At 46.1% G+C, this 17,876-nt stretch overlaps 1 protein-coding gene across 4 annotated transcripts in view; it reads right to left on the bottom strand.

Moving 5' to 3' along the window:
- Positions 1-17,262, bottom strand: part of STIM1 (stromal interaction molecule 1) — a 183,547-nt gene extending 166,285 nt beyond the window's left edge. For 2 of the 4 annotated variants that reach the window (XM_042905861.1, XM_042905862.1), the window contains exon 1: positions 16,493-17,260. In XM_042905861.1, the coding sequence (XP_042761795.1) occupies positions 16,493-16,631 (139 nt within the window). In that variant the 5' untranslated portion in view covers positions 16,632-17,260. Of the gene's footprint in view, positions 1-16,492 lie in introns of all 4 variants that reach the window. The other 2 variants (XM_042905870.1, XM_042905872.1) reach the window with 2 other exon arrangements.
- Positions 17,263-17,876: the final 614 nt, after the last annotated feature.

Below are 17,876 nucleotides of genomic sequence, written 5' to 3'. Positions count from 1 at the left end.
ACCACAAGACATGTGGCAACCCATTCTGGACAAACACCACATGGTTATGCATCTAGTTAGATGAGGAAATGGAAACCCACTCCTCAGCTCCCCGCAAAGACAGCCCTGTGCCAACTTCTGGTACTAGTGCAAGGAAAGGATTGAGTCCAGCTGCCAACATTTTAATTAGTCCAACCTTAAAAGTCTATAACCACAGGAGATTAAAAGGAGCCCCCAGGGAAAGCCTCTGCCCTTCACCCGGTTCAGCCAATTAGATCTGCTCAAGTGCCCTAATTTCCAGCCCTGAATTCTTGGGGGAATCGGGCCTCACCAAGCTCTAACTCCTGGCTGAGTGTATAGGCACTCACTCAGCTCAGGAAGAGCAGTTGGGTGTGGGTTGTGAGAGAGGCAGTATCAAGTATGCCCTGAGGCCCTGACACCCTTCCAGCATCAGTAAACTAAGCCTTGCCTTCTTGCCAGGCTCCAGTCCTCCACCCCAGTGTCCTACTGTGACTCATTCTCCCAGTAGCTATACCCTAGCTGATCCACACCCAAAAAGCTAGCAAAGGCTAGTTTGGATTCTCAGTTCTGGGGTAACCTCACCCCAGTCATGCTTGTATTTTAAAGGAGATTCTCCAAAATGGAAATGACTTCAAGACTCCAAAGAATTGAGCTACATGGTAAACCAGGAGGCAAATACGAAAACTGAGGCACGAAGGGGTAAAGTTCAAGTTAATGACAAGATGTTACACTTGAAAAACAACAAACTTTACGTTTCCCAAAGGCTCTGGCTCTTCTCCCTTGCAAGTTTTCCTGTTGTCACTGAGAGTGAAAAAGCAAGGTCATAAGGAAAAGTGAGAACCTAGGGGACATAGGGTAGTAAGGAGACAGGAATTATACAGATGACCAGACAATTCAAAGGAAAACTAATAATAAATTGCTCACATTTGTGTAAGACTTGTCACATTATTTCATAAGATCTGTACACATCAACCTTGTGAGATAGGGTCTATTAACCCCAAAATACCTGGTATGGGGAAACAGAGGCCTAGAATGGTCAAGAGTATCACAACCCATGTTAATTATGACTACTTAATTCCTAGTCTAGTGTTCTTTTTTTTTTTTTAAGTTGTATTTATTTATTTGGGAGGGGGGGCAGAGAGAGAGAATCCCAAGCTGACAGCGCTGAGCATGACGTGGGGCTTGAACCCACAGACTGTGAAATCATGACCTGAGCCAAAATTAAGAGTCAGATGTTCAACCAACAGAGCCACCTGGGTGCCCCTGGTGTTCTTTTTTATTAAAGTACATATTCCATAAAGAAAACTGTGGAGACTCAAGAGAACCAAGCTAGGAAGAGGGAAGAAAAAGAAATAAAGGTTCAAGGGAAATAAGTGAAAAGAAAATACTTTAAAACAAAGCTACAAAGGGGCACCTGAGTGGCTCAGTTGGTTAAGTGGCTGACTTCAGCTCAGGGCATGATCTCCCAGTTCGTGAGTTCGAGCCCCACGTCGGGCTCTGTGCTAACAGCTCAGAGCCTGGAGCCTGCTTTGGATTCTCTGTCTCCCTCTCTCTCTCTGCCCCTCCCTGCTCATGCTCTGTCTGTCTCTCTCTCTCTCTCTCAAAATTAAATAAACATTAAAAAAAAATTTTTTTAAAAGACAAAGCTACAAAACAAGAAGCAGCCATTTTATTAATCAGAAAATCTCGCGTTCTCCCTCTACTCTCTCAGGGGGTGTGTGACAAGACATCAGACAAGATGGCCAGTTTCAGGCCCGCTTCCATGACAGAGAGCTTCATAACCACAGATCTGCTACCTGACAGTACACAAGCAGCTTACTCCCCCTTCTCAAGAGGACTCGGGAACATATAAACTAAACCAAAGAGATGACCACAAGAGGACTCCAAGCACTAGCTTTGAGCAGTAGCTACACCCTAGTACCTCTGTTGCCAGGGCTTACCCTGGTCTAGCAGGAGTCTCTCCCAAAGCATAGCCTAAAATTCAGCTATCACTCTGCCCCAACATCTTAAGCCAGCAGAAGCAGAAGGTTGGCAGAAGACCCTGGGGCAAAGTGGGTCGTATTCATCTTCTCTCAGGCCAAGAACAGCTGATAGGATGTGATCACTCAGTGTTCTTTCAGTAATAAATTTATTTCCCACTAGAAAAGTGGAGATACAGGACTATGGAAAACTTGGCACGTTCCCAGACCAGAAAGCCCCAAATACAAGTGGGCAGCCTAGGACAGCCTAAAGTGAAAGAAGACCTTCCATGAAAAACTGTGAGTTTAAGTCTGCTCTCATTTGGCCAAAATACTCAATATATACATGGGCTCCACCCCCGCCATTATCCTGGAATAGTACCCTCACACAGCACCTAAGAGTTTTACTAAGTACCTTATCTTCCGTAGCCTCCATAAGGTAGAGATTAATATTCCCTTTTTTTTTTTTTTGCAAATTTGGAAACTAAGGCTCAGAGAGAAAAGGGAAACTTTTCAAGATTTTATAAGCAGAAAATGGCAAAGCCTGGAGTTGAACCCAGATTTTTCTATCTCCAAGACTCTCTACTTTTCCTACAGTGAAAGCCCAGCTTTGTTAGGATGCTTAATAGCTAAAAAACAAGAAACTTAGGTTCTCAGACTCAGAATCCACCAAGGAGTCACTGTGTAACCTTAGGCAAATCGTTTTCTTTAGGCACCAGAGAGTTCATCTATAAAATGGACAGATCTGAAACAAGTGTGTAGAGAAAAGAAGTCTTTGGTTCCTGGAGTACTGTGAAGCGAAGCGTCTTGCCCAGCACTTGAAATAGAGTCAACTACCCCCGTCATTCATCACCCCCTAGCACTGACCCTCCTTCTGACTGCCATGTATTTTATGATAATGGCACCACCAGGCTCCTCATTACCCAAACTCAAAACATGGACATACCTCTGACTTTTCTCTTTCCTTCCCTCCCTCCCCCTAAACTGTAAGTCCTATTGATTCTACATCCACAATGCAGACCCTAATCCCTTCTCGTGAACAATTACAAAGTCTCCTCTATCTGGGCTCCCTACGTCCAACCTCACTCCTATCAGTACATTGTGTACACACTGTGAGATTAATCTTCCTAAAGCAAAGCTCAGGTCATGTCCTCCCTTGGTCAAAACCTGCAAGAACAACTTATTGACTACAAAGTGAAGCCTAAATTTTTTAGCCTGGCATTGAGGCCTTCCCTCATCTTTCCTCAATCTTTTATGCCTAATTTTATAGTACTCTCCTTCATAGATGCTACTCTCCAGCCAATCTGGACTAACTAATGTCCCCTAAAGACTACTTTTTTCTGGAGCACCTGGGTGGCTCAGTCGTTAAGCATGTGATTTCGGCTCAAGGTCATGATCTCATGGTTTATGAGTCTGAGTCCCACCGAGCCCCACTTCAGGTAAACCCCACTTCTCTCTCTCTCTCTCTCTCTCTCTGCCCCTCCTGGGATTCTCTCTCCCTCACTCACCTGCACCCCCCCCTTAAAAAAAAAAACAAAAACTACTTTTTTTCACTCCATGCCTTTACACATGGAATGCCTGCCTCAACCTACCTTATATTTCTGCCTAAAGTACCCAAAGAGCCACTAACCTGCTCCCACCTCCACAAAGCTTCCTTTATCTCACTTTCCAAAAGGACCATCAGTATCATTCACAGGGCACTGAACCTGGATTACCTTGCACAATAAACTATAAAATGGGGGACCCATTGTGAGGATTAAACAAGATCCCGTACTTGAAAGTATATAGCCCAGTCCTAGTACAGAGCAGGTACTCAATAAATAGGAGCTCTTATTATAATAAGGAAAAGTATCAATGCATATCTTAACTTCCGTATTATACACAGTACTTCTACTGGCAGGAACTGTCATATACCATATGACATACATGTTAAATGTTGCCTGAAGAAATAAAGAAGACTACAAAGATACAGACTTTGTCCCAAAGCTTATATCCAGAAGATCTCAACCATAATGCTAGTTTGGGAAGATACAGACTGAATACACACCACTCGGTAGCAGTATACTTCACCAGGGTGATATTCCCATTCAGGATTTATAAGTGAAATACACCCTCTCATTCCCTTCCTCACCTCCAAATTCCTAATCCCGTTTCTTCCAGGGCACTTAGATGACAGAACAAACTTATGCCACTAACCATCTGGGAAACTATACATTTGTAAATCCAAATGCACCTATCTCAATTCATATAGCGGTTTCTTCCCCTCCCCACAAGTTATTAAACTAAAATAGAAACATCATTGGCCTTTGGGTCAGATAAACCTAAATTCAAATCCTGGCTTAATAACCTTGGGAAAATCACTTAAATTCTCAGAGCTACAGTCTCCCTATCTACAAAATGAGAAAAATATTCACCTTTAAGTATTGTGCAGATGTAAAACACTTAGCCCAGAGCCCAGAACACAACAGGTGCTCAATGAATAGTAGCTATCATCATCATTCTTATCATTGAAGTTATTTGAGTTGTCTTAATTACATATTTATCTCTTCCGCAATATGAAGTATGAGTTCCAGTGAACTTTGCCCTTGTCAGCAAAAGTTACTTGAAACAAACCTCCACAAGCTTGGCTACCCGGCCAACACCCATGCACGCGCGCACACACACACACACACACACACACACGGACTGCATTCTAACCTGTGTATGTATTCTACCTGAAGGGCACCCGTCACCCTGGCCACTACATTTTAGATGCTGGCTCTGGGAACTTGGCAAACGTGGACACATTTGTTTTAACATACACTGTAGTGATGAGAGTTCTGAGAGCTTCCTGAGAGGCCTGAGATAACCCAGAGAGGCTGAGCAGGAGCAGAGCTACCAAATCACCCTGGAGAGAGAGAATCAGAAGCATATGAGATTTGGAAGCTTGCCTGCCTCCCTGCCCGTGAGATTTCTGATCATTACGTAGGCCAGAACTCCACACAAGGCAGCCAGGAGCTCAGTGTATGTGGCTAACAGAGGCAAGGGACAGATGTGTCCTCACTGGGCCATGCTGGCAGCACAGCTATCTCTCTTACACCTCTGCTTCCTCCACCAAGTGTCCCTAGAGGCCCTTCCCGAATGCCCTGAAGGAAAGCTGGTGTGATGTCTGCTCAGGCTGGAGTTCTCGGAGGCCCAGGGAGCTCCAGAATCAGAGATAACATTTAAAAAGCCAGTCATCTTCACCAGACTATCCTACCTCCCTGCTATGCAACAAGCCCAGCAGGAAAGAAGTCTCCTCAATTCCCCAAGCAGGTTAAGAAAAGCAATTAAAGTTATTCTGTTCATGTGGCTGCCTCAAGTTTGAACTGAGGTAAACCTATGTGGAACCAAAAGACAGGGACAGCAGGACCCAAGGAAGCCTTGTCCACAGGTCTCTTGTTGGCCCTGTCTGAGCGCGGCCCATATGCACTCCCCCCACAGCCAGCTGCTCAGGGTAGCCACTGATGTGGCAAATAAAAACTGCTATCCACAGTCAAGGGCCAAACCATCTCCCAGAATAACTAATAGCTGTCATTGAGCACAGCTTCAGTAGGTGCTCAATAAATAGGGATAAAGTACTAGTCTGCAAAGAAATAACGCTCACAGAACTCCTCAGAAAACCCACCATGTGCATTCTAGCCCTCATCTCAGAGCACTCTTGTCTAAACTTTTCACAGAAACTGATGTCAGTTTACTCAGAACTCTCCCTTCATGTCCACTCAACCCAAGGATCAACTCATTGTTATCCATTCATTTATTCAATAAATGTCTATTGGACACGTACTCTCTGACCAGCACGGTGATAGATACTAAGGATAGGTACTACGGTCAACAAAACAGACATGGCTCTTGTCCTCAAGAGAGAGGAAAATATGCAAAACAAAACAAAACAAAAAAATCAAAAACAAAAAAAATGGCTTTGAAATCTATACAACCCTTTCATATAAGTTAACTCTCTTTTAACCTCATTTCTCAAGTAGTTTGGGTCACACAGCCAGTAAGGACTTAAGCCAGAGCCCAGCGCTCTTGCTTCTACATCGGGCTATCTCTTGCTTTAAGAGGCATGAGCAGGGTGTGAAGTGCACAGAGTACTGCAGATAGCAAGTGCTACCAGCTTGATCAGAGATGAGAGGGAACTCATGGCTAGCACTAATGTCAGGGAACCCTTCACAGAGGACTAAGAGGCTAGGTAGGAAGAAAGGAGGAGAGGGAGGGGCAGTCTGAGAAGAGAGTACAAGGGCAGAAGGGAAAGTGAAAGAGAGGCAGTAGAAGGTGTGTCCTGCAGACCAGGATAAAGGAAAAAGTGTGGCTGGGCCAAGAGACAGAGAGAGGAACAGAGGAAGACGAAGTAGGCAAAATGTCCTGGGACCAGAACCCTAGGTCAGGAAGGAGACCACCACCCACAGAGGGTCTTCAGAGCCTACACCATCTCTATTCCAAGCTCCCCAGCAGAAAACAAAAGTACAACGCTGATGGCTGGTTTGAGGTTTTTCTTTGCGCGGCCTCTCATGAAATAAATCTGCTCCACTCTGACAAACATTACAGGGCCATAACCATCTCTGCACAAGTCTGCTTGCCCCAGCAAGCTGCGCCAACGTAGGCGAGATTTTGTCAAATTCTCAGTGCCCAAAGAATGCCCTTGGCACCTTCCAGGTGGCCACAAGTAACCACACAAAGTTTTAGATACATTTACCCTTGCTGTGGAGGCCCCAAGTCCATACATTATGAAAGCAGCTGGGCCTAACAATGGTGAGACATGCACTAAAGCTCTCTGATGCTCCCCCTTCAGGGAGTCTGCTCTGTACATCCCAAGAGACAGAGATTTCTCTTGCTCTGAACTGAGATGCCAAGGGAGTGGTACAGAATGCAGATATTAGTCACCAAATGCCACAGGTATTACTGGCTCCTTTCCTTGCCTTATGTGAAAGCTCTCTAGCTGTACGGGGAAACTCCTCAGAAGCAGTGCTTGACATTGACTTTTGAATACTCCCAATTCTGCCCAGCCCAATTTCTGTAAACAAAATACAACATTGTGAACCACTTTCTGGTTTTCCTCTGTATAGGTCTCAGACCTCTAACAATCCAAACTGGCTGCACTAGGGTAGAAAGACTCCACAACAGAGTAGAAACAGCACATGAAGGAGAATCAGACATAATTAGATTCTAGCCTTGGCTACCACCTTCAGCAAGTTTATTCCTCTCATATGTAAAATGAGGAGTTGGGGAGAGATAGTCCTTAAAAGCCCTTCAGCTTTGACACAGTAGGATGTTAAGTCCTGGCACCTAACACCAATATCCTAAAAGGTCAGAGTGAGTTTTCCATCTGTCATTGTATAAGTCCCAATTCAATGCCACTTGTAAGTCTAGCTCTCTGAGGCCAAGCTGGGGCAGTAAAGCCTCCAAGGTCAGTAGATGTAAAATGGGCTTCAGAACTGAAGATATCAAACAAGGAGGTGGGAGGCAGGGCTAGAACCTAGGATAAAAAGCTACTCTAGGATTGGGCCTAAGACACAGGAGGAATATAGAGGGAGGGGCCATGCCAACTCTACATGTCAAAGCAAAGAAGTTATGCGTGAACCAAGAAGATATAATATCAAAGGAAGTACAGAGAGACTCCACAAAACTCTAGGAGACAAGCAAAGGAAGTCGAAGAAAAGCTAAGAGGGCATAGCACCCAGAAGCCATTGTTCCCAAGATGATGGCCTTAGGGTGATACCACAGGCATCCTCTAAGATGGCCCCAGTGATCCCATCCTTCTGGTATTCATGCCCTTGTGCAGGCCCTTCACCTTGAGTATGGACTAGACTGACTGACTTGCTTCTAACAAATAGAATATGGCAGAAGCTATGACACATCAAATGCAAGATTAGGCAGTAAAAAAACTGTCATTTCCATCCTCGGCACTCCCTCTTGGATCACTTGTCCTGGGGGAAACCAACTGCCACGTCATGAAGCAGCTCAATGGAAAGGTCCCTGTAGCAAGGGACCAAGGTCTGCAAACACGCAAATTAACTTGCAAATGCTCTCCCCCCAAATGAACGTCAGCCGCAGCCTAACAATTTGATGCAACCTCATGAGAGACCTTAAGCCAGAGGCACCCAGCTAAGTGACACCCACATTCCGAACCCACAGAAACCATGAGATAATAAATGTTTACTATTTTAAGCCTCTAAGTTTGGGGATAATTTGTTATGCACCATTACAGGTGGGGACCAGGCCCATCTGGTCAGCCATTTCAAGTCTGCAGGTGGGGCTGGGGAAGTGGTTACACCCAATAAAAGGAAGGGGGTATGGGCCGGAAATAAAGTCAAATACCAGCATCCAGATTCTATCAACAGCTTCCCTTAGCCTAGAATAAACCCTGAATAAAAGCCTAGTTTGGCCACACCCTGAGCCTATACACATTTGATGGGTACACCTCAGGGTAAACAATGGATCTCCAGCAGGTTCAGGGTAGCAACTACCCTTAGAGAGGCGACACCATGAGTAGATACCTGGATTCTGACTGAGGCTTTTCAGTCCCCAACTATCCCTACTTACATAGTACTTTAGAGTTTATGAAGCCTTTTCAGTATAGAAGTCATCTCATTTGATCCTCACTAGAAATCTGTTCACTAAGGTTATTTATTCTCTTTCTACAAATGAAAAAACTAAGGCTGAAAGAGATGAGATGACCTGCCCTCCACTAGATCCACAGCTAGCAAGGAAAGGAGCTGGAATTCTAAAGTCCCCCTAAATCCAGATATTTATGTATGATGGCTGTGGCCAACTCAGACCCTTCTGCAAAGCCGAGACAATCCTCTCACTCTACATCTAGGCTTCTATCCAGCCCCACCCACTCACTTGCCAACCCTCTCCTCCCCACTCCACATGGGTCCTTGTGGAGTTAGACAGTTTCCCAGCTACTCTTAACTGCATTCTCTTGTTAAGGACTGCAATGATAAGAGTCTGGTGCCTTTAAAATCCTACACAAAGTTCTTCCAGGTGAAATGAGGCTATTACTGGACCCAAACTGATCTAGATGATTTTTCCTAACAGAGACAAAGAGTGAGAAATTCTAAAACAGTGAACTTTCTAAGTAAGTGAAGCTTATTTCTTCAACGTTAGCTAACCCTTTCCAAGGAAAATTTTTTCAACTTCTAACCAGCTTAGTGAACTACAGGAGAATCAGAATCAGAAAACAAATCCCCTTCAGTTTAGTTCTACAAACTTTATAAAATACAAAGTATACTACATGCTAAGCAACGTGCTAGGAACCTGCTGTCCTAAGCCCCGAGGAGCTTATGGTATACTGAGGAAGGCAAGCACATACACAGAGGACTCCAACAGCATAGCATGGTTCTTAAGATTGTAGACTCCACCAGCCTCCACAGCAGTACTTTCTGATATATGACTAGACTATTCAAACATCCATGTTGATATAGCCATCGCCAGACCACTTAGGCTAAAAGGGCTCTGAGTGTCAGATCAGTGAGGAACACATCAACAGGTATTATGTTCTGATGAAAGAAAGAAAGAAAGAAAGAAAGAAAGAAAGAAAGAAAGAAAGAAAGAAAGAAAGAAAGAAAACAGTAAAGGCTTAGAACACAGATCCCCAGAGTTATACTTCTGATCCTGTCAGAACTATATAGGACCAAGAACACAAGTTTCTCAGCTGTAAATTTGTCACCTTTAAAAAGGGCATAATAATAAAAACAGTCCTACCAACTTCCAAAGTTGAGGATAAAATAAAATAGATTATAAAGGAATGAACAGTACTGAGCATGGATGAAAATATCAAGTACCCTGGGTGAGCAGCACCCCCAAAGATTGAGGAAAAGCCAAGAATGTGATGGTTTGAAAGGAAGAGAGAAATTATGAGCCATTCAAACAGGCCCAGATTCCACTTTTTCCAACAAACTTTAAAATAGGTTTTAGGGCTAGGCACAAAAAAAACAGAGATGAATAAAGGACAATCCCTCCTCCCTTCTTCCACAGAGCTTACACTTGGGAGAGAGCAAACATATACAATGTGTTATGTGCTACATTAGAAATTTATACAAAGTGTCCTGGGGGTAATAAAGAAAGTTCTGTATTGTTATTACTTTATTTCTTAAACTGTGTCCTGGGCACATGGTATGCAATGTATTATTCTTTATAGTTTGTTATATATCTTAAATATTTCATATTTTTTTAATGTTTATTTATTTTTGAGAGAGAGACAGACAAAGTGCAAGCAGGGGAGGGGCAAGGAGAGGGAGGGGATACAGGCTCCAGGCTTCAAGCTGTCAGCACAGAGCCCAACACAGGTCTTGAACCCACAAACCACGAGATCCTGACCTGAGCTGAAGTTGGATATTCAACCAACTGAGTCACCCAGGTGCCCCAAAATATTTCGTATTTTTTATCAGCAGTAACCAGAGAGAGAGGGAGAAAGAAAGAAAGAAAGAAAGAAAGAAAGAAAGAAAGAAAGAAAGAAAGAAAGAAAGGGAAAGTTCTGTTGGAAGCCCAGTTTGGTGTCTTTCTCTTTCCCTAGAAGTCTAACAGCCAGAGCTGCTGGGTTTCCTGGAGTATCATTTCCCATAAAGGGAAACGTACCACAGCATGCCCGTGAAGTCATTAAGCAACGTATCTCCAAGTTACTCAGCAGGAAATGAGGGGCCTCTTTGTGCTCAAAACCCAAGTCCTATGGAGCCCTAGGAAACCATTCCCCTCAACAAGACCTCGTCCCTTCCTTGCCAGAGAACAGGCATTCTTAACATGAAGGCCCCACATTCCTAAGGAGACCATGGACAGAATTCAGAGGGGACTGTGAATTTGGATGGGAAGGAAATTGCATCTTTATTTCCAATATTCTTTTACTGAAAGTTAATATTTCCTTCTATTATATATTATGGGCAACCAACCACAGTATTACCAACAGGACCTATGATTTTGTCACCAAAAGAAATGATAGACACTTTCACATTACATTACACTGTTGTAGGCATCTCAAAATATGATTTACACTCATCATTATTTCAAAATTATGGCAGTTCTTAGCTCTGCCGCTAGATTACATCTGAGTGCAATCTTCTGTCTACAGGCCCTCATGCTAGGTAACTGGCCAAGTATGAAGCAACTCTGCCCAGTTATTGTTCAGCCAGCCGCCAAACAGTGAGACTCCATGTGCTCACCCTGGTGACCCAGACATCTACAATGCCCCCTTTCCTCCAGCCTTCCCCAAGTCAAGACCACTACTCCCTCCTCGTTCCCTTCTGCCTCTACCCAACTCTTCCTTCCAGGAAGCCCTCCCCAGCCACCTCAGCCTAGCCCAACCCACACACAGCTCTCTTAATCCTTAGTCTACAGTGTCTACACTGCCTGGATTTTTGCTTCATTAAGCCTGTGCTTTATGCTACATTTAATATTCTCTAAATAAATATTCCCACCCCTACCCCCCAGATTTAGACTTCTTTGGTAGCCCTGTCTCTTTCATAGTGCAAAGCAAGCAGTAAGCACTCGTTATGGGCTTGCGGATTGAATAACCAATTAAGTCAGGGTCCTTGACTCGATTGTCTTCATCTAGTTCCACCAGTAACCCACTGTGAAACTTTGGTTTGATGCTTCTCTGGATGTCGGTTTCCTCGTTTGTAAAAATAAGTGGGTTGAACTAACTGATGTTTCCACCTCTTAACTTCTGAATTAGGCAACCACTTTTTATCTCCCAAGATCTGAGAAAAAATTATGGGGGAAACCGAAATGCCTCCCCCAGCTCTCCCAGGCACTGTTAGTCACTTGCTCCTCTGGGCTTCCCACACTCTTTTGTGTGTATATACAATACCTCTATCACAGCATTTGTCACAAGTTGTGAGAGAGTGTGTAACCTAAGGGCTGAGGTGAAGGCAGGGAGAAGAGTCAGGCTGCCTGGATTCAAATACTGGATCTACTTCCCACTCGCTGTATAACCTTGGGCAAGTTACTTAACCTCTCTATGATTCCATTTCCTCAAATATAAAACAGGGCTAATACTTAGCACACCAGATCACGTAAGAAATAAATGAAACAAAGTGTTTGGAATAATGCCTGCCACACACTAAGAACTCACAAAGGCTAGTTGCTATTATTACTGCTGTTATTAATGTCTTACTAGGCACTGAGCTGCTACTTCAGCTGGATCTCTGTCCTCCTCCTATTCTCCAAACAGCACTCTGCTTATGCTTTCTCTTGCAGCACCCACCACACAATATATTTATTTATGGATTTATTTCCTATTTCCCCACTAGACTGACTGTAAACTCCTTGAGGGCAGAGAACATGTCTGTTTTGTTCATCCTTAAATTCCCACCACCAAACATAGTGTGTGGTCCAGAGAAGACACTCAAACATTTGTTGAATAAATAGCACACGAACTGCCACTCTTTGAGGTTTGCTGAATAAATTAACCTAGCTAAGAGGTGATTGTCAAAGCCAAGGTATGGATGCAGATGATGTCCTAGCTGCCCCAGGATTAATGTGACCCTCTCTCAGCCCCAATATTAGCCTCAGCCAAGTCCCACCCACCTGCTCTTGGCCCCAGTCCAGTTCCGGGAGCTACCCTCAGCTAAAATTAGCATAGCCACCAAGATGGCCAGGCCATTTATAGCCTCGGAGGCAGCAGCAACTAGCTGGGTGGGCAGGCAGAGTTCTGCCTTCCCACTACCATCAGGAATTGATTGAGAAACCAGCCTGCAGTCCACAAACTGCCAAGATGCCTATCCTGCAAGGCCCTGTTGTGGCTATAATGAGTCACACCACAGTTCCTGATCAGAGACCCTCAGTATCTCCAACACTGGCAGTCACAACCTGACTCACCTGGGATCCCCCCACAAACATTCTACAGAAAACATTTTGAGTTTCTGGAAGCAATGAGCCCAGAGTGTATGGGAAGTTCCAAGCATCAGTTCCAGGACAGCTTCAGAAATGCAGTCCCCAGGGTAGCACTCTGATGCACACATATCTTTACTGAGAAAGTAACTTAGCACAGCTGGGTGTGCAGGCATCAGAGAGTCAGAGGTGACAAGAATGGCCTCCCTACTGTCCAATGAGAGAGCCTCATAGCAGACCACCTGCCTTCACTGAAGGAATAGGACTTTCAGATAAACATATACGTCCAACAAGAGAAAAAAATCCAATTCTCTGGCCCCTGCAGAAGATCTGGATCTCAGCTACAGTCACCAGGGCCTGCCTAAATAATTCACCAGGAAGAAAGTAACATTCTCTCAGCCCTGCCTAGCACTCCTTTAACAAAGCAGAGCCAAAGAAGATGGAAGAAATCTAAAACTTGTCTAAAGACTGCACAGAACCAGTTTCTTCATCTATAAAATAGGGGATAATACCACCTGCCATGCATTCTAGTAGGCTATTATGAGACTTTTACAGGAAAAATAGCTGTGTAATTGTAAAATATAAACTGTAGAGAGCAAGGGACACTTGGCTGGCTCAGTCAGTAGACATATGACTCTTGATCTTGGGGTCTTAGGTTCAAGTCCTACATTGGGTGTATAGATTACTTAAAAATTAAAAAAATCTTGGGGTGCCTAGGTGGCTCAGTCGGTTAAGCATCCGACTTTGGCTCAGGTTACAATCTAATGGTCCATGGGTTCAAGCCTCACATTAGGCTCTGTGCTGACAGCTCATAGCCTGGAGCCTGCTTCAGATTCTGTGTCTCCCTCTCTCTCAGCCCATCCCCGACTCATGCTCTCTTTCCATCTCTCAAAAATGAATACACATTAAAAAAAATTTAATGAATAAGTTAATCAATTAAAAAAAAAAAAAAAAATATATATATATATATATATATATATATATATATATATATATATATATATAAATTTGGGGCACCTGGGTGGCTCAGTCAGTTAAGCATCCAACTCTTGATTTTGACTCAGGTCGTGATCTCAAGGTTTGTAAGATTCAGCCCCACGTCGGGCTCTGCACTGACATCACAGAGCCTGCTTAGGATACTCTCTCTCCCCTTCTCTCTGACCCTACCCCGCTCATTCTCACTCTCTCTCAAAATAAATAAATAAACATTCTAAAAAAATAAATAAAAATAAACTGTAGAGAACACATAAATTGACTAGGTATGCTGAATCTGATTAGAGAAATGGCAAGCTTACAGACAAGTAAAATTCCTGTGTTCTAAGAATACATGGGGACTGGAAAAGCTAGGAGAGTGCCTGGCTGCATAGAAAGCTTCTCCTCAAATCCTTTAGCAGAGTCCTGTCTATGAACCACCTCTTTGCAAAAAAATGAGTCCCTGAGTCAAAGTCCCAGACAGGCCAGGCCCAAGGGGATAAACTCCTAGAACAATAGTGCTGGGGTCCCCAGGTTCCCACAAACTATAACCATGCCCAGCACCTAGGGTATCTGTCTGAGACCTCCCTCCTTAGTATTCAGTATTATTATGACAACAGAAACTAATTTATTTTTTTAATGTTTATTTATGTATTTTAAGTTTATTTATTTTGAGAGAGAGCAAGTGAGAGAGGGGCAAAGGAGAGAGAGAGAGAGAGAGAGAGAGAGAGAGAGAGAGAATATCCCAGGCAGGTTCCATACCATTAGCACAAAACCCAACATTGGTCTCAATCTCAAGAACAATGAGATCATGACCTGAGCCAAAGTCGGACACTTAACCAACTGAGTCACCAGGCACCTCTATTGTTCATTAATTTTTGAGAGAGAGCAGGAGAGAGGCAGAGATAGAATCCCAAGCACGTTCTGTGCCATCAGTGCAGAGCCCAATACGGAGCTCAAACTCATGAACCACACAAGCATGACACAAGCCGCAATCCAGAGTTGGACACCCAACTGACTGAGCCACCCAGGCACCCCTAACAGAAACTAATTTCTGAACTGAGAGGAACCAAACCAAACAAGAGGCCTAAGTGATACAATCAGCATAGCCAGTCCTTTAAGATATGTTGTAAAGAGGGCTGTCCCCCTAAGCCCAAGTCATGGGGTGGTTCTGAGGGATGCTAGAATGCCTCTTACTTTAGGCAGGTGTGGTCACACACGTGCACATACACACAAATCTTGATAGCAAGCTAATGCCTAAAATTCAAAACTTTATCCCTTTAGCCTGTGTCTAAGATATAAAACACCCCCCCCAAAAAAAACCTCATTTTATGCCAGGCACTCATATTTTAGGGTGAGAAAAGGACCATTTTATCAGTTATAAACAGGAATGTCACTGAAACAGCAGAGATGCTCCAGTTTGATCTACATCTGCCTACTAGTCTTTCCCTTCACAAACCCAGCAAAAACCAAGCTTTGAGCTACATTTCAGGGCCCAAGGAGATAGCATATGGAGAAAGAGGTTTAATATGTGAGAAAGACCTATCTTCAAAATAACAGCCTAGGTGCTATGCTTGGACACAGGAAAATCCTGACCTCAATTGGAACCCAGCCCTTCAGATATCTGGAATCACACTCACCCGAATCAAAGAAGTTAAAAAAGGGAGTTTTCCAACAAAGAATCTATCACCAAAGCCATCATCTGGATCCATCCATGAAATTTCCCAGCCACCATGACCTATGTTTCCTTTTCCTCCTTGAATCAATGGGTATCCATTGAGCAGTCCCCTCATTTAAGCTTGCCTACCTTCATCAAGAACTCAGCTATAAACCCTCCCCACTCTGCACCCCACTACTTTGGATAGATCACAATAACAGAGTGAGAGAAATGGGGAAAGAAAACGGAATTCCTTCTAAGCCTTGTGTAAAACAAATGAATTTTACAAAAGTACTCTTTCCTTCTGCAACAGAACACCAAAGCTCCCGATATCTGACAAGTCTCCATGATTTGCATAAGGAAAAACAGACCAAACATGTTATAGAATCCCTACCCTGATCAGTCAGAAGAAACAGAATACATCAACAAGTGGTCCCAGAAATCATACCATACCTATGATAAGAAAAAGCCATTTAACTCCCTCGTGGTAAGTGGGATTCTAAGGAACTATGTGGATATTTCAAATGGGATAGCTAAAGACAGAAGATTACCTAAGGGAAGGGTGGGACTAAGTTTCCCACGCTTGTTGGAACAGAAAGACACACCTCAACACCAAGCTATAGGGCAAGAGGGCTGGCCCAGCCCTGACTTTCCCTGCCCAACCCAAGTGGCCTCAACCTCCCCTGTGCTGCCAAGTGCTGAAACTGGCCAAGAGCAATAGACTTATCATCTGCCCAAACCATTCTTCCTAACAAGTAGTCCTGAGAAAGGGTCCTGGCTTGATAAACCGAAAGGCCAAGGTGCCCCAAAGGCCAGCCTCTTCTGGTTACCGACAAAAGACATCCTGGGGAGGGAGGAGGAAAGTTGTTCACGAGAGACAGAAACATTAGCGGTGGCTCCTGAACAGAAAGAACTCCTTGGGTTACTGAGAACAGACAGTGCCATGTGTGGGTCCTCCATCAACTTCATATGTAGAAACCTAAGGTTCCACCTGCCCACTCAGGCACCTCAGTTCTGAGTCAACGCCCCCAGCCCAGTCCAGCCCGTGGCAAGGCCTTACCTGCTGCAGTGGACTCCTCAGAACTAGCCCCTGAGCCGGTTCCTGTACCCTTCTCGCTGTGGCTATGGCTGAGGCTCTGGCCGTGATGCAGGAGGAGCCCCCAGAGGAGCCACAGGGCTACACGGGCGCACACATCCATGACTCTAGGTCTCAGTCAACATGCGCCTGATGTGGACACCTCGGGATCCCAGAGGCAAAGCCGGGAGCCCAGAAGTATAGCCGACAGTCCTGGAACCCCAGGCAAGATGCCCTCGAGGCGCCGCAGCTGTCCAGCCACCCGCCGGCCTGCCTCCTCCGACAGCCAAAGGTCAAGTGCTCCAAGTTTGGGCGCGGGAGGAGGGCGGGTGCCTCCGGTCCAACAGTGGGTCCGCCGGAGCTGCGGCGGCCTGAGCGCCGGGTCTGCTCCGGCCGCTTCCGGAGAGTTTGGACAGGGTGGCTGCGGGGCCGCTGTCAGCTCCGCAGCGGGCTACACCTCTGCGGGAGGGGGGCGGACGGGCGGGATCTCCCGCGGACACCGGAGTGGGGGAGGGAGGGAAGGAAGGGGAAGAGGGGGGCACCTGGCCTCGCCCCGCCGAGTAGCCGCGAGCAGCACAGGCTGGGAGAGGGCGTGCAACTCGCAGGTCCCCGCGGGCGCGGGCGGCTCCGGGATCCCAGGCCTCCTAGGCCGAGGTCAGCGCCCCCGCCCAGTCCCGTGCCCAGGCGAGCGGCGGTGCCCAGGTTCAGCCGGCGGACGCGCACTCGCCAGGCCCGGGACAGCGGCTCCCCGGCAGGCTGGCGGGCGGCGCGGGGCGGGCCCGGGGCGGGCGGGGGCGTGCTCTCCTGCAGGCCCGCCCCGCGCCGCCCGGCCCCCAGCGAAGCCCGGCCCGCCCCAGCGCCGGGCTTATCCCGGAATAACCTGTTGGAAGCTGCTGCCGGGTGCCCCCAGCCCGCGGTTGGCTTCCCCAGACCCCGGCCCGCTCTAGTCTCTGCCAGGACACTCCTCCCGCACCAATGGTCCGGTCCCGACCTCCCCTTCCCTCAAGGGAGTCTCTCCCGCTCTAACCGCCCGCGGTTGGGCTGGCGGGCCACGGACACGCAGTTGCTCAGGTAACCCAGGCCTGCGGCGACGGCGACAGTAACTGCCCTGCCCGGGTCTCCGGGCCTCGGTGATGCTCCAGTCGCCTCAGCTCTAGAGCGGGGTTGGATAGAGGCCCCTGGCACAATGATCGCAGTCCCGGGCTGCCTAAAGCGACAACGGCCTGGCACGGTTGGGCCGGGGGCACGCTCCCAGCCCCCACCCGGGACCCGCTTTCAGGCTCCGCCCGCCCGCCGCACCGCGCAGCCAATCAGCTTTCTCCTCTCTGCAGTTTAGGAACCTGCGCGCTTAGTCACCCGTGCGCAGCGG

Source organism: Panthera leo, chromosome D1, assembly GCF_018350215.1.
Source record: "Panthera leo isolate Ple1 chromosome D1, P.leo_Ple1_pat1.1, whole genome shotgun sequence".
NCBI classification, from domain to species: domain Eukaryota; kingdom Metazoa; phylum Chordata; class Mammalia; order Carnivora; family Felidae; genus Panthera; species Panthera leo.
Note: the sequence above shows the minus strand (reverse complement) of the source record. Positions and strands in the feature narration are given on the sequence as shown.